This window comes from Xiphophorus couchianus, chromosome 11 (genome assembly GCF_001444195.1).
Source record: "Xiphophorus couchianus chromosome 11, X_couchianus-1.0, whole genome shotgun sequence".
Lineage (NCBI taxonomy): Eukaryota > Metazoa > Chordata > Actinopteri > Cyprinodontiformes > Poeciliidae > Xiphophorus > Xiphophorus couchianus.
The window spans coordinates 27959340-27974616 of record NC_040238.1 but is presented as its reverse complement, the minus strand read 5'-3'; the positions used below and the strand labels follow the sequence as shown (position 1 = coordinate 27974616).

General features: G+C 36.8%; 1 protein-coding gene across 1 annotated transcript in view; it reads left to right on the top strand.

Annotated features, from left to right (window-relative positions):
- Positions 1-14220, top strand: part of mtnr1bb (melatonin receptor 1Bb) — a 48686-nt gene extending 34466 nt beyond the window's left edge. The window contains exons 3-5 of the mRNA XM_028032287.1: positions 2790-2908; positions 3014-3358; positions 4218-14220. Of these exons, the coding sequence (XP_027888088.1) occupies positions 2790-2908; positions 3014-3358; positions 4218-4637 (884 nt within the window). The 3' untranslated portion in view covers positions 4638-14220. The remainder of the gene's footprint in view (positions 1-2789; positions 2909-3013; positions 3359-4217) is intronic.
- The last annotated feature ends 1057 nt before the right edge of the window (positions 14221-15277 follow it).

Here is a 15277-nt window from a genome sequence, read left to right as displayed (position 1 = left end):
AAAACTTGTGCAATGAACTTTAATCTTTCCAATCCAAAAGGTAATTTATACTTTATCACATTTGAATGACTATTACACACACCTACACACAATCAATTTCTATTTAAATGCACTGTAAAGGGTTAGTAGAGTCCTATCAGACTATAATTAAAGCAATCTTGGCAAATCTACCACAAATCCATACATATGCTTTTATCAACAGACAGTTTTCCTTATCAGCATAGATTTGTGGGTGGCAGCAGGTACATTTATGCAACCAGACAAGGCCATAGTTAGAACTGGCAATTGTGCTAAAGGATTTCTTCACTGATAATGAGACTCGACAGTGAATAAAGTCCTTTCAATATAAAATCAGCATTTCATTCTATGCAAGTGTTTTCCCCTTATCTTACACATATGAAGCAGGGTTTGGGCACCAGATTATTGCGTTCATCAGAATGCCTGATTAGCTCAGTAGGATGCAAAAAGTGCTGAAAATGTAAATATCTGAATTCAAGAGCACTTGCGTCTTTATTCTTGCCGGTCTTACCTCTTTGATATCAATAACAAACTTTAGCATTTAGACTATGATTTGTAGAATTTTCCTAAGATATCTAGGAAAATGTTTAGAAGTTTGCTTCGAAACTTTGTGTCTCAGAGGTGAAAGGCTGTTCCCATAAGGATATCTCCTGATGTCTAAATTGCACTGAAAAGTTATTAAAGTTCATCAGATTGGCTATCCATCTGGCAGAGGCAATCAAACTTTTTTACAAAATCTCCTGATATTTTAAAGTGTTCTTGATGCTGTGGACTCCAAATGGGTCCCCAGGGTCTTTTGGAAAAGAAACAGGCCTGCAGGATCACAGATCCTCCTTCCTGCAAAGGGCACAAGATGCATGCGTCAAAGCCACCTCTTGTGTTTGTTGTCAGGGCTCAGTGGTTCCTGTTAAGGTCTCAGTAGCATTTAAAATATTCTACACCATTTTGTTTTTACCTCGCAAGTGTCAGTTCTTATGCTAGATAAATATACACACTAGAGCAAACTGGAATTTAGGATGAATTGCCAGATCTATCTAGCAACAGCGCTGACTGCCCCCAAACTTCTGTAACCTAGAACATTTTTTTAAGTTTATAGAAGTCAAGTCAAATGGGTTCAATGTGTGCATAACACACTGGTTAAAAGCCCATTTTTATACTATGCTATTAAACTAACAATATATCAATCCCTATCTTATTGATTTTTAAGACATAAATATTTAATACATTTAAACAATGCTACAAGATGCTGTACAATTTGACATAAAAAAAGGAAGGTGTATTTCTTTGCCATTGATAGCATTGTGCAGCTGGTGCTGAAGTGATGCCTCCTTTTAAAGATTTACAGAGCATCGTGACATTTCTAGGCTGACAGTCACACATCGAAGGCACATGTGCACATTCTGTAATTATAAAAACAAACGTGTAACAGCATGGTGGTACTACAGCAAGGCTAAAAATACATTTCCTGTGTACTTCATGCACTTTTGACATGGTTGGGTGATTATACCAGACACTAACAGCTCTTGTAGTCCCTCAGAGGGTTTTTCTGAGAACGTGACACACCAGAGAACCCCATTCTCCAGCATCATTAATGTAGTTTGAGGCTTGGGAATATCAGTTGCACTTCTGTAGAACTACGGCTGCCCAGCAAATGAGCTTTTCATGAACTGGCAGGTGAAACACAAGGTGAGCTCTGTTACATCTGGTAGTTATTTGTTGCTGCTGCCAAAATAATAAGCCTGAAATGCTGCATCAAATAATACATTGCACCTTTTGGGAGAGCCCACAGCTCTTAGCTGTAGTGGCTCTGATACTTTGCAACTAAACAAAATGCAAAAAAGTGTATGAGTGAAATGGTTAATGTCTTTTGTTTGATCGGGTTGTTTTTCTTGGCCCTGTGTGCTGCCATAATATGTCCTCCCCCAACAAACAAAATGAAGAGGACACCCAGAGATAGATGGAGCTACCAGCATTGGCGGTGAGGTGACACAAGGATATCAGCAGGGCGAGGAATGCCACATCACTAGTGTGCACAACTGTATAAATAGTTGTCATAAATGGATGTCATATGGCTACTGATTCTCAAAAATAAGTGCCACAAACAGATTAAATTTAAATCAGGGAAATATGTAGATATGTTGGTGATCATATTATGCTTATATTAATAAAAACACTTTGACTTTTTGTGTGATGCACAAACCGGATTCTGTGAACAAGTTCTCTTTGGATTAGGCTGGTTAGCAGCAAGATGAAAAAAGAACTGCATGGCCCAAGTGTTTTACCCACATGCTTTTCCCTCCACTCTGTCAAAACACTGACTCTGCCTGTCCTGATAAAACTTTGTCTAGGGCGAGGCAATCTGCTGTGGGGCACAAGCTACAAACCTTTTGTAATCTCAGCCTCCTCTGCCAACAATCACAGCAGGCTGAATGTCCTGAGATAGGCCTGCTGAAAATCACTTCCCATGCAACCATCTAGTATTTGCTCTGTTTTGACAGTGCAGGGTATAAGACAAAGCAGTGCGAATCGGTTTGAACCATAGTTGTATGTGCTTATCTTTAACAGCCAGAAACAATGAAGAAAGTCTGCAGGTCTGCCACCTGATCAAATCTGACCAGCTGTGCAATTTTTTTAGATGCATTGAGGCAAAGTAAAGAAAGATTTGAACATTTGCAGAGAAAATTGTGTATTTTTATAATCTGGGAGCATAAAACAAGACTTTTCAGTATGTTTTGGGAGCTAACCTCATCACTTTACATTTTCCTCCCCAGGTAATGTGTTCGTGGTTAGTCTGGCATTTGCTGACCTTGTGGTAGCCTTCTACCCCTATCCCCTGGTCCTTTATGCTCTCTTCCATGACGGCTGGGCGCTTGGAAACACTCAGTGCATGGTAGGACCACATCAGTCATCTCTTCACTTTATTAAAAGACAATGACTTTAAAGAATATTGTCGATGAAGATAGACAAAAACATCAAATTTTTTCTATTATTTCAGGTCAGCGGTTTCCTTATGGGGCTGAGTGTCATTGGCTCCATCTTCAACATCACTGGGATTGCAGTGAACAGATACTGCTATATCTGTCACTCCTTCTCCTACAGCCGACTGTACAGCTATCGCAACACGTTGCTGTTTGTTGCCTTAATTTGGGTGCTCACTATCGTGGCCATCGTCCCTAATTTCTTTGTTGGTTCTCTGCGCTATGACCCCCGGGTCTACTCCTGCACCTTTGCCCAGAATGTCAGCAGTTCCTACACGGTGGCGGTGGTAGTGGTTCACTTTCTGGTTCCCATTGCAGTAGTTACCTTTTGCTATCTTCGCATTTGGATTCTTGTGATTCAGGTAAGTCCTAAAACCTTTTTTTCCAAATTCAAAATGTGAGAGAATATGTATGTTTCACATTTTGCAACCTTTAATTAAAAGACACATTCATTGATGTGTCATCTTTTAGCTGCCAAAATACACAAGAAATTACTATATCTGATCAATAAGATTCCACTAGGACTGTAGTGGGAGTCCAAAAGTCCAAACTGACTCATATGGCTACATCGTCTTTCAAAATTTACAATACATACATTATAACTAGAAGGAGTACTGACACTTGGTTTTCAAAGCGGAATACTTAAAATTGTAGTGTGCAAATATATTCATACCCCTGGAATATTTTATTTTTGTAAATCAGATTTTACTGCAATGCATTTTGGATTATTCTGTGCTATTCTTCTGATGTTCTGAATAGTATTCTAAGATTGGGATATGGTTTACACAGCAGCTGTACAGAGCAAACTGCACACAGATAGATACTTACTGATTAGGTGATATTTGAAGGCTACATGGCTATTTTTTTAGGAGCATCAGAGTTACATGGCTAAATATAGTCAAATTTTACACTGTGATTTTTATCTATTTTGAAAAAAGTTTATCATTTCCTTCTGCTTCTCAATTACACACTACTTTCTTTTGGCCTATGGCATAAAATCCTACTAAAGTACATCAAAGTTTGTGGTTTATCACTTTTTAAATTGGAAAAGAAAACCTGTAAAACATTTAAAAGTTATAACTTACATTTCCACTACCAGTAAATCCGTGCACAATATGTTATATAATCTTATGTATTTATGAGTAAATGTGTTATATAGGCACGTCTTTTTTATGTGTGATCTATAACACGCAGTCTAATTTATTCTTTTATAATATCCAGGTGCGACGCAAAGTAAAGACTGATGACAGCCCTCGTCTCAGACCAAGTGACTTGCGGAATTTTATCACCATGTTTGTTGTATTTGTCCTGTTTGCAATCTGCTGGGCCCCACTCAACTTGATAGGATTGGCAGTGGCTATAGATCCAACTCGCGTGGGTCCCCACATCCCCGAGTGGCTTTTTGTTGTAAGCTACTTCATGGCCTACTTCAACAGCTGCCTGAATGCCATCATCTATGGTTTACTCAACAGGAATTTCAGGAACGAGTACAAACGCATCGTCACCTCTGTCTGGGTGACGCGGCTGTTTGTGACGGAGACGTCGAGGGCTGCCACGGACGGCAGGAGCATGAGGAGCAAGCAATCGCCCCCGCCGCTCAACAATAATGAGTCAGTCAGAGACCGTGCAAACAAAGAATGAACCTTGGATATTTGAGGGTTTCATGTGGTAATTCCTGTTTTTATGTGATATCAAGGCAGTTGTGCAGCTAAAGAGTAACAAGAAACTAATGAAACTGGAAACTGTGGCTTTGGTTCCTAATTCACAGCAGAGATTTGAACACTTAAAGAACACACAAAGCTTATGGAAGTCTCTGAAGTGCTTTTAGAATTAGCTCATCTTTTAAAGAGATGACGTGTGCTCTGTCGGAGTCATTCACATCCACAAAGCAAAAAGCCCAGCATTGCAGTTTCATTATGTAATTATTACTCTTGACAGACTGATTGGTACTATACGATTACAATGAAAATGTGATATCCTTTAACTTCTGCTGCTGTAGACGTGTTTCACAAAACTGGGTAAGCACCACTAGTAAACACATTTTTTAGTAACTTCAAACGCCTCAAATAATTAAACTCGCCTCACCTGGAAGCTTTAGAAGGAGCTTTTCATAACTGAGATAGGAGAATGACAGATAGTAAAGTCTGTCATTTTATTATCAGAGTTTAACATGTTATGTGGTTAGATTTACTCTATCAACATAAATGCTGCAGTAGCATACCTTATACTGCCTAGTTTGATCGTTTTTGCACTAAAATAACAGGAAAAAGAACTTAGTAAAAAATAACTTAGTAAATGAATTCAGGATATTAATTAAGGTTTGTTTGACAAGTTAAATCTATCAAGTCACCTCATAGGAGTTTTTAATTAATTTCATTTTTTATATCTTTTGCATGTGATGTGGAATGTGGAGGAAACCTTACTCTTGTTGCTGTTCCAGCCTATAAGCCCACAGTTTACAGCTACTGTAATTTGATCTATAGCCTTAGCAGAAAACTATATACAGTGAGAGGCATAATTTTGTTAAACATAATTTATATCATAATTTGGTTAATTAACACAAGCATGTTATTTTATTGTATTTTTTATTAACTTAGTTTATAAAATTAAGTAACACACTGCCTGGCCACCAAAAAAAAAAAACGGTCACGCACTATAATATTCTGTTGGACCGACTTCAGCTTTGATAACAGCAATGAGCTTCTGCACCATCACAAGCTGTATTTCCATCCAGTGTTGTATTAATTTTTCACCAAGAGCTTGCACTGATGATGGCTGAGTCCGACGGCTGCACAAGGCCTTCTCCAGCACATCCCAAAGATTCTTAAAGGCGTTAGGGTCTGAAGTCTGGTGGCAAATCCATGTGTGAAAATTTTTCATGTTCCCTGAGTTCTACTGTTGTTTTTCTGCAATTTGATTTCACCAAACGCCGATCCTAATCATTCAGAATTTTTTCCCCGACCACATTTCTTCCTCAGACAATGGGTCTCCACTATCATTCCAATGAACTCTTAACCAAATTTTAGTAGTTTCTGAAATCTCGTTGGCTGTTTTCTCTGCTTGATGCATGCCAATGATTTGACCCTTCTCAAACAGACTGACATCTTTTCCATGACCACGGGATGTGTTTGTCCAAATGGTTGGTTAAGAAATGAGAAGCAACTGATAGCACCGGTTCGAGTTAAATAACTTATTGTCAGCTGAAACATGATCGCCCATGCTGTAATTATTCAATAGGAGGCTTGTACCTATTTGGTTACTTAAATCCAGGTGGCAACTTTTTTTTTTGGCCAGACAGAGTAGTATACCTGTTCAAAGAAGGTAATTAGCTAGCAATCAGGTTAAAGTAACATTTAAATACCTACAAATAAAGCAGAATTCTATCGCTAAAAACACTGCTAAATGAAGTAAATGATTACATCTAAGGTTATCATGCATGGGCAGGTTAGTGAACTTTGCGACACTATTGGTTCTTATGAAGGCAGTTGATAGTCTTCTTGGCTTCTTCTCTATCTTTCTCATTATTTTTATTCATTCCTGGGAAGTAGGGCAGAGATTAAACACATTTCTTTCCAAAGTGGATTGTGAGTGAATTATAAGCTTTAATAATTTAGACAGCAAGCATGTAAAATACAAGCTATATTGCGCTCAGTTACTCTAGCTTGTCTGAATATTTCCATTTGACAATGACTAGTTTTTGGAGAAACATTTATGATAATTGCTTTTATTAATCAATATCAAAACAATGTTCAACAGCAACACAAAACCAGTGTACTCTGCAATGATTATCAATTCTTGATCATTGTTTTAGAGCCCTGCTTTTCTAACATCCTTATTATCTTATTGGAAATAGCCAGCTGAATATAGGTGCACTTTGGTTGTTTTCAGGTTGGCTGTAACTTTTAAGTAATGCTCAATTAGGAGTAAAGGTCCCAAGAAAATACCAACAAATCCTTTCACCATCGTCAGGTACCTGATCATCGATACAGGTCAGGATCGATCAATGCTTTCCTGTTGTTTATGCCAGATTGTGACATAAACAACACAGTATCCGAATGTTAAGACTAAAATAGAGACTCACCAAACATTAAATTGTCTTACAATATGTTAATTTTAAAGGGTAGTGCATCTGCTTAGACTGTTGTCTCAGCTTCCAATTCTTAACTGACAGTGGCATCTGGTAGGGCCTTCTGCTGTTGTGGCCCATCAATTTCAGGCTTCAACGTATTCAGGCCAGTGTGCCACTTATCTTATTCCTTCTATCATCCACACAACACTTACTGAATGCTTTATCTTTTTTAAATCATTTTGTTTGAGCTTTAGGGATGGTTGTGTGTGAAAATCGCAATAAATCAAAAGTCTTTTAAATAGTTAAAACAGTCTGTCAAGCATGGCACATTTCACATCACTTACACCCCTTCCATCCTCAATCTAAAGCTCAGTTTAAAATTCAGCAAGCTGCCCAAACCATGTTTAGATTCTTAAATGCATTGAGTTGATGCCATGTGATTGGCTAATTCTCTATCTCTGTTAACAAGCAATTTATTAAACAAGTGTATCTGATAAATTGACTGTCTCAGCTTTAACTTTCAGTCCCAACTGCTTCTCTTAGTAACACTTGTAGAAGATTCCATGTTGGATGGATGAAAGCCACTGGCAGGGACAAGACCTTATTTTCCTCCAGTTTGCCAATGCGTAACTCCTGCTCAACATATTTTACAGTACACCATAGTTATAGTTTTAACAAATCTGAGTTTATTTAAAGCAACAAATACCAATTTTACTGCCTCCATATTTATAAATAAGTTAAAAGACATTCCTTAACAGGAAAACGCTGCAGTCATTTTTGGCATTTTGTATTTGGAAAGTCAAACAGTAGGACAGAGACTTCTCATTAAAGAGCTCTGTGCACTGATGTCAATCACCAACTAAATCTAAATGCAATAACTATCTTTCAATTTCACCAAAAAGCCCAGTGCAGCTGCATGGGCATGATTCTTTATGCACACCAACACATCACTGCAACACATCACTGCAACTCAAATGCAGTGTTTGTCACAGTTCAAGGGATTCACAGCGGTCGGTGTGAACTGATAACAGAGTCCATCAGCTTAGGACAGCTGTATTGCCAGATGTCACAGCAAATCACAGATTTATCATGAAAAAGATATGAATGATGTTGCTGGTTTCCAGTCTGTGTCATATGAAAAAGAGGTCAAGATTTGTCCTGGTCTACTAAGTTAGTATATATTCCGTACCAAAACAATCAACCGTGCTTAGCAACATCTATATTGGTTTCAGACAGTATATTGGTTTCCTCTGCATTCTACATCATATGCTGCACAATATGTAGAAGTCTCTTGCAGTTTGAGTTCTTACTCTTAAGTCTAATACTTATATGCAAAACATTAGGCTTTCATTTTTAAGATATTTTTTCTTTTCTTTTTTTTAACAAACAAAACCAAACTATATTACCAGGGTTGTAATATTTCAATCCTTTCACTGTGGATTTAACACAAAGAAATATGATCAGCTGTTTAAGGAAAAGTGTAAGGAGTTGGTCTCTTTGTACTATTAAATTTGACTAACTGATATTTATCACTTCTTTATCAAAGAGTGATTCAAACAACTTGGATTGTGGAGAACATACAGCTCATATCTGTATTCCCATCTCAGGGTGCCTATTGAATATTTTGTTGTTTTACACACTTGTCCAAACATTCGCAGTTGATCAGCTGCAGCATAAGGGAGTCTGAAGACATTTAAAAGGAATATTTTGTAAATTAGTGTCAGTGTGGTTTTTAACTGTTGTATATTGTTATCAGAGATGTATTTAAAATGTGCTTTTAAAGAAATATATATATGTATATATATCTATATATAGATACAAATATCTATATATATATATATATATATATATATATATATAGATATAAGCTCAGTAATTCCTACGCAGTTAAATGTATGTTCTTGAATATTACTTAACCTCTCCTCCCATTATTGCATTGCATTTGCTAAGTGCATCTAAAACATGTCTTGTACATTGGGCCCATTCATCGCATTTGTACAATGTAAATTGATTTATATAGAAAAAAGATATCTCTTAAAATGGAAAGTTTGAAAAGTAAGGAATGGCAAAGTAAGTGTGTAAAACATGTTCTTGTGTTATTTTACTTTAATATGTAAATTGCTTTTGAGAACATCTTACATGCTCTTAAACAGGGTTTAAAAAAAAGTGCAAGCCATAGGTCAGAATGTTGCTTTGATAAATGCAGAGCTCACAGCCAGTGTTGTAGTACTAGACCATTTTTTGATAGTCTCAGTCTTGTCTTGGACTCGGCCACATTTGGTCTCGGGCGCTGAAGACTCGGGATTTTATTTCAAGACCAGTCAAGACCGCAACTGTGAAAATATCATTAACTTACAGCATGCTGTCCAGTTTATTTGTGAACATTTTTTTTTCTAATGGATGCAAAACGCACCGATTAAAATCCAAGCAGTTAAGTGACTTACCAATTACGTCATTTTCTGACATAAATGATATGGACAAATGTCAAGACCATTATCTTTTTTAATATTGGTTAAATTTATTTCAGCTTTAAGTATTTAATATCTAGAAGTTTTTATGGTAATGTGAATCTTTCAGATCAATTTGATTAGCAATTTTGATCATATTTCACATTTTATTGTGTCATGTAGCTCTGGGTGCTGGTCTTGGTCTTGACTCGGTCTCGGACCCTAAAAGTCTTGGTCTTGTCTTGGTCTTGATACACTCTAGTCTTGGTCTCGGATTAGGTGGTCTTGACTACAACACTGCTCACAGCATTAGTGAAGCAGAAAAGAAGTGAAGCAATTGTAGTTTGGATGAAAACAGTGACTTTTGTGATACACAAATGGCTAAAAACAATCTGTTGGAAAATAATTGCTTTGTTGAAAAGTCGGGAGTAGATCAACATCAGCAGTTACGTCAGAGGTAAGAGAAAATCATTGAAAAAGTGATGTCGCTACTTTACAATGACACATTAAAGCGGCTACAGAATGTTTTAGATGCACTTTGAGGGAGCTAAGAGATCAATCTAAACCAAAGAAATGTGTATAGATAATGGAGATAAGATGTACATACTCTACGTCATGACGTTATGGGGAGAAATCTGAAAAAAAAAATACACATTTCCCCCCTAGTGTCTGTTTTATTTGTTGTTTTGGGTTTTTTTTTTAAGAATACTGCCTTACAATTGATAAAATTGTGCCATAGTTCCTTGTATGTACCAATTTAGCAAGCCTGGTTTGCCTCCATCCTGCTTTTTTGTGACACCCTCAAGACCGTTGTCTATTAAATGTTTTTTCTCTTTGCAGTTTCGTGCAGACACTTATTTGCTGAGCTTACAGGCATGAGATGCAATTAATGAACCAGAGGAAAAACTATTACCTTTTTTCTCTTCTGTTTTTTTTATCTCTGCCCTTTGATAGAATGATGTATTTGTATTTATGTTCCTTTAAAGTGCGTTCTATGTCAGCACGCTTACTTTACTGGATTAATGTATGTCATCTCAACAAATGGTTTGCCAGCTCCAATGTTCTGTTTGGCTAGTTGTCACCGAGATGCTGTATCTCACATGTAGTAAAGCACAAGCTTTTCTCAGCTTTTGTTTAAAATACATTTTCTCTGCTGCCAGTTCAAATAGATGATTACTTTCCAAAAAGTTAAATAATGCGTCTTTTGTTGATACAGTGCCTTGTAAGTGTATCCGTACCATTTTACTTTTTCCACATCATGTCACATTACAACCTTAAACTTCAATGTATTTTTTGTGGGAAAATTTTCATTGTTCAAATAGAAACAATATAAGTCCCATTTGCAGTTTGGCATAAGCCACAAAGGGACACTGGTCAGAAGAAACCAAAGCTGAGCCTCTAGACCAGTGGTCTTAAACTGCATTCCTCAAGGACCAGAATCCTGCAACTTTTAGATGTGTCCCTTGGCCTGCACACTTTAATTAAATGGTGAAACTGCCTTCTTAGCATGTAGTCAAGCTCTACAGAGCTCTACTAATGGACTTATATTGGAGTCAGGTGTGCTGAAGCAGAGAGACATCTAAAAGTTGCAGGATAACAACCCTTGAGAAATGCAATACGAGTCCACTGTTCTAAACCTACATGCAAAATGCAATGTGTGGTGGAAAATTAACACTGCACTTCTCCCTGAGCAACACTATGCCCATTAGAAAGCATGATTGGCAGCATCATGCTATTATTCTTTTCTTCACCAGGTACAGGGAAGCTGATTAATTTATTGGAGGATGGATGGAGCTAAGTATATGGCAGTGCTGAAATACAACTTGTTAGAGACTGAGAAGGACTTGAGATTGGTGCAGAGTTTCACCTTTCAATAGGACCATAACTCTAAAACAGTTTCAATTAAATGGTTTGAATCAAATACTCAAATGCAAGAATGACCCAGTCAAAGTCCACACATCAACGTATTGCAAAAGCTGTCCAAAGACTTGAAAATTGATGCACACATGTACTTTCTATCAAATCTAAGTGAGCTTAAAAGATTTTGCAAATATCTACGGACAAAACCCTTTAAACTTCTGGATGTACAAAGACAGTAGACACTTACCCCAAAACTCTTGCATATATAATTACAGTAAATGGCTATTTTCCAAAGTATTGAGGGGAATAAAATACGCAAGCCACAATTTTCAGATTTCTGTTTCTAAGATGTATTTTTCTTCCATGTCACAATTAGGTGATACTTTGAGTTGATCTGCCACTTATAATCTCAATGAAATATATGGAAATTTGTGGTTTTAATGTGACAAAATGTAAGATAGCATAATGCTACGTATACTTTCACAAGATACTGCATGACAAGTCTTGGAATTGAGCTGGTTGCACTATAAGTACAATACTTGGTCCCAGTTTCATAAAAAAAAATTACTCCCTTGTATTTAATTAGAGATCTACATTTCGGTTAAAGCCAGTAAAATGGTGCTGCAAAATGTTGTGTTTGGTAACAACTGATATGTTTGCACTGTAACTGTCACAAAATGTAAGCATTTGACTTGCTGATTAAAATGTCAAACTTAGTTTAGTTTTTGTATTAAGTGAACTGAAAAAGCTATTTTTAATTTACTTAGGAAGGCTGTAAATGCTTCTCTGCCTCCAAGAAGAAGATTAACGGCAATTCTTCAGTATGCAACTACTTCGATTGAATGGCGTACTTTGTGAGGTCATACACGCCTTGAATGCCTACTAAATTCTGTATTTAATTACAGTTGAGGCAAGCTTTTACTAGATGCTGCATGCAGTACAAATACATTGTTTTGTTCTCCTAAAAGGATTGGACTTTTTTACCCATACCACTTAACAGAATCAACAGATATTCTAAATTAATCAGAATTTCAGATAACCACGACATAGCACGATCCCATACAGTCAGAGTGCTTTGCAAAGTATTAAAACTCTCAATCTTTCTCACGTTTTTTCAAATTGAAACTACAAATTTCAGTGTACCTTACTCTGTCTTTTATCGTTGTTGAAGTTTAAGGAAAATTATATATTATTTTCACAAATAAAACAAGGCTAAGTGACAGGCTTGCATTTGTATACATGTTCTATTTAGTAGAGCCACCATTTCACTGCAGTTAGATCTGCAAGTCTTTTAGGATGTGTCTCTACCAGCTTGACACATTTGGGGCTAAGGTTATTGCCCATTCATCTTTTTCAAAATGGCTCAATCCAGTTGGAGGCAGCCATTTTCCAGATTGGCCATAGATTATCATAAATATAATCTATTCCCAATACTCAGATTAAATTACATACATTCAGGCAGTTTGCTGTGCTGGGTTTTATTTAGGGCATGAGATTAAACACGAGGTTAACTCAAATCTTTTCTAATTAGGTGAGAAAACAACATATCCTTTTACCTTCACCTCAGAATTATGTACTAGTTTGTGTTGGTCTATCATAAAATGATCAAAAAATATACTGGAGTTTAAAATATATTACTTTTGCAAGTCATTGTATGTACTAGGCACCAAGCCAGGTACTCTGTTTCAAAGAGGAGACATTTCAGCACTGGAACCTCTGCGCTTTATTGACTGCATGGCATGACAAAACTGAATATGTCACATACCTGGCAAATGATTAACATGTCAGTTGTGAACCATTGCTTTTCGTGTCCTTTATCTTAATAATGAAAGGACATTGTTGCGTGTGTGCTTGAGAGAGACAGAGCCTGTTTGTGTGGGGGTGTCATTAAAGGATTATTTAACAGCATGACAACACCAGCTGACTAGGGAAAACAGCGGAGGGTGCAACACTGATCAAATTATTTGCAACGTACCTTTGCAAAGATGAAAATAAAATGATAAGCCTTGGAAGCATAATTGAATTCTCTGCCGTCAGAAGAGTGACATGAATAGTGAAGTGTTGAAACGCTCCATACCTCCTGTAGTGTTTCCAAACAAGACACTAATACATGGTACACTCTTCAGGCCTGCAACCATATTAATGAAAGCTAGACTCAAACATCGACAAAGCACAAGCTCTTCTCTGCTGATGAATATTAACACTCACTGGCCCCCTAATTGTCTGTAGCACATTGCACACAGGTAGCATTTTTTCCTGAAAACTTCTAGGCATGCACTGCTTGAAATGTTTGCCAAGATGTCTTGTTCATACCGACCTGATGCTGTTATGAAACATCCACCCAAAAGATGTGGTATCTTTAAGCCCAGTATGTAATTAATTAAATATGGCAACCTGACCTTTATGTCATAAAAGGCTTTTAGGAGTAATTAATTTACAAAATGTCTTTTTACAACCAAAATAAAGAAGAAAGTTGAAATGTTGGAAACTGTTGACTGAATTTGCATTTTCAGCATTTAGTCACCTGACTTTCTGTGTCATGATGCATTTCTTTTGTTTCAGAGGCTGTGTGAATACTCATGCTTGCTTGGTGTTATTTGCGGCCGTTGGCCGCCGACAAGAATTCTCTAACAAGGCCAGGACGATGCCCGGAGGAGGGTCTGAGTAACCAAAGGGAAAACACTGGAATGTAATGGAATTTAAAATTTCAACACTTGAGAGTCAGTGGTCAGAATGACTCTCATTAAATGAACTATGTGTGTGTGAGAGAGAGAGTGTAAAAATATACATTGTATGTACAGTTTTCCTGAAAAACAGTGTTATGAAAAAATAAAATTGGTACATCATACTCTGTTGGGTTTTATTGGTCAAGCGTTTAGCACATATTTATAGTTATATACTTTAGTTTTCACAATACATTATAAGCATTCATACAATTTGTGTCATATAATGTAGATTGTGAGGACCTAATGGTATGGCAATAGTGGAAAAAGGATTTTATAAAGACCTTCAAAACTTTCAAACCCGACATTAGAGAGAACAAGATGTGGTTGACTGTACAGAAAAATCCATTGAGAAACAATGAAAGACAAAGAGATTAAATACTGAGGTAATGTAGAATAGCTTTGGCAGAATGATAGCAGAAAGTCAGAGGGAGGGATAGACCAACATTAATTAGTATTTACAGCTGCAAGTCTTTTGAACTGCAGAGCTGCAAATATTTCATTCCTGAGAATTAAGTTTTTGCCTGTTCTGATTTGCAAAGTAGCTGAAACTCGGTGTCTAGAGATCCACTTTCATGTCTTGGTCTGAACTTTGACAGGTCCATTCATATATACGAATATGTTTTTTTCTAAACCATTTCATTCTACCGTTGACTGATTGTTTAAGGCCTGCTGGACAGTGAGCCTCTGCATCGGTCTTAAATCTTTTGCAGCATGTAACAGGCTTTCTCTACTAACAAATCCCTTGTTTGCTGCCAGACTTTTAACATGTAACAATGACGGTTCAAGCACTGTTCTATGAGATATTTCAGGCTTAAGGTCTTGTTTATTATAGCCTAGCTCTGATATAAATTGGTGTTCAACTTTTTATATCAGGTAATTTGTTCTCTACTGTTATCTAGCAAACCAGTAATACTTCACAGGTGTAAAACAATTCACACAGATGGACTTTATTTACCAATAGGGTGCTGTAGTTAGCTTAATGAACAGACATCACAAAGTGACATTAATCAAAAATTAAAATGTGCACAACATTTTGAAAGACGTTGGTTACACTAGATTTAATTTTAAACATTTAGTGTAAAAGGACCAAACACAAATGTGCACCACACTTTTTAGACTTCAACTTGTATACAAAAAGTGAAAAGTCTGTAACATGCTTCTTTTACCTTGCAATTATGA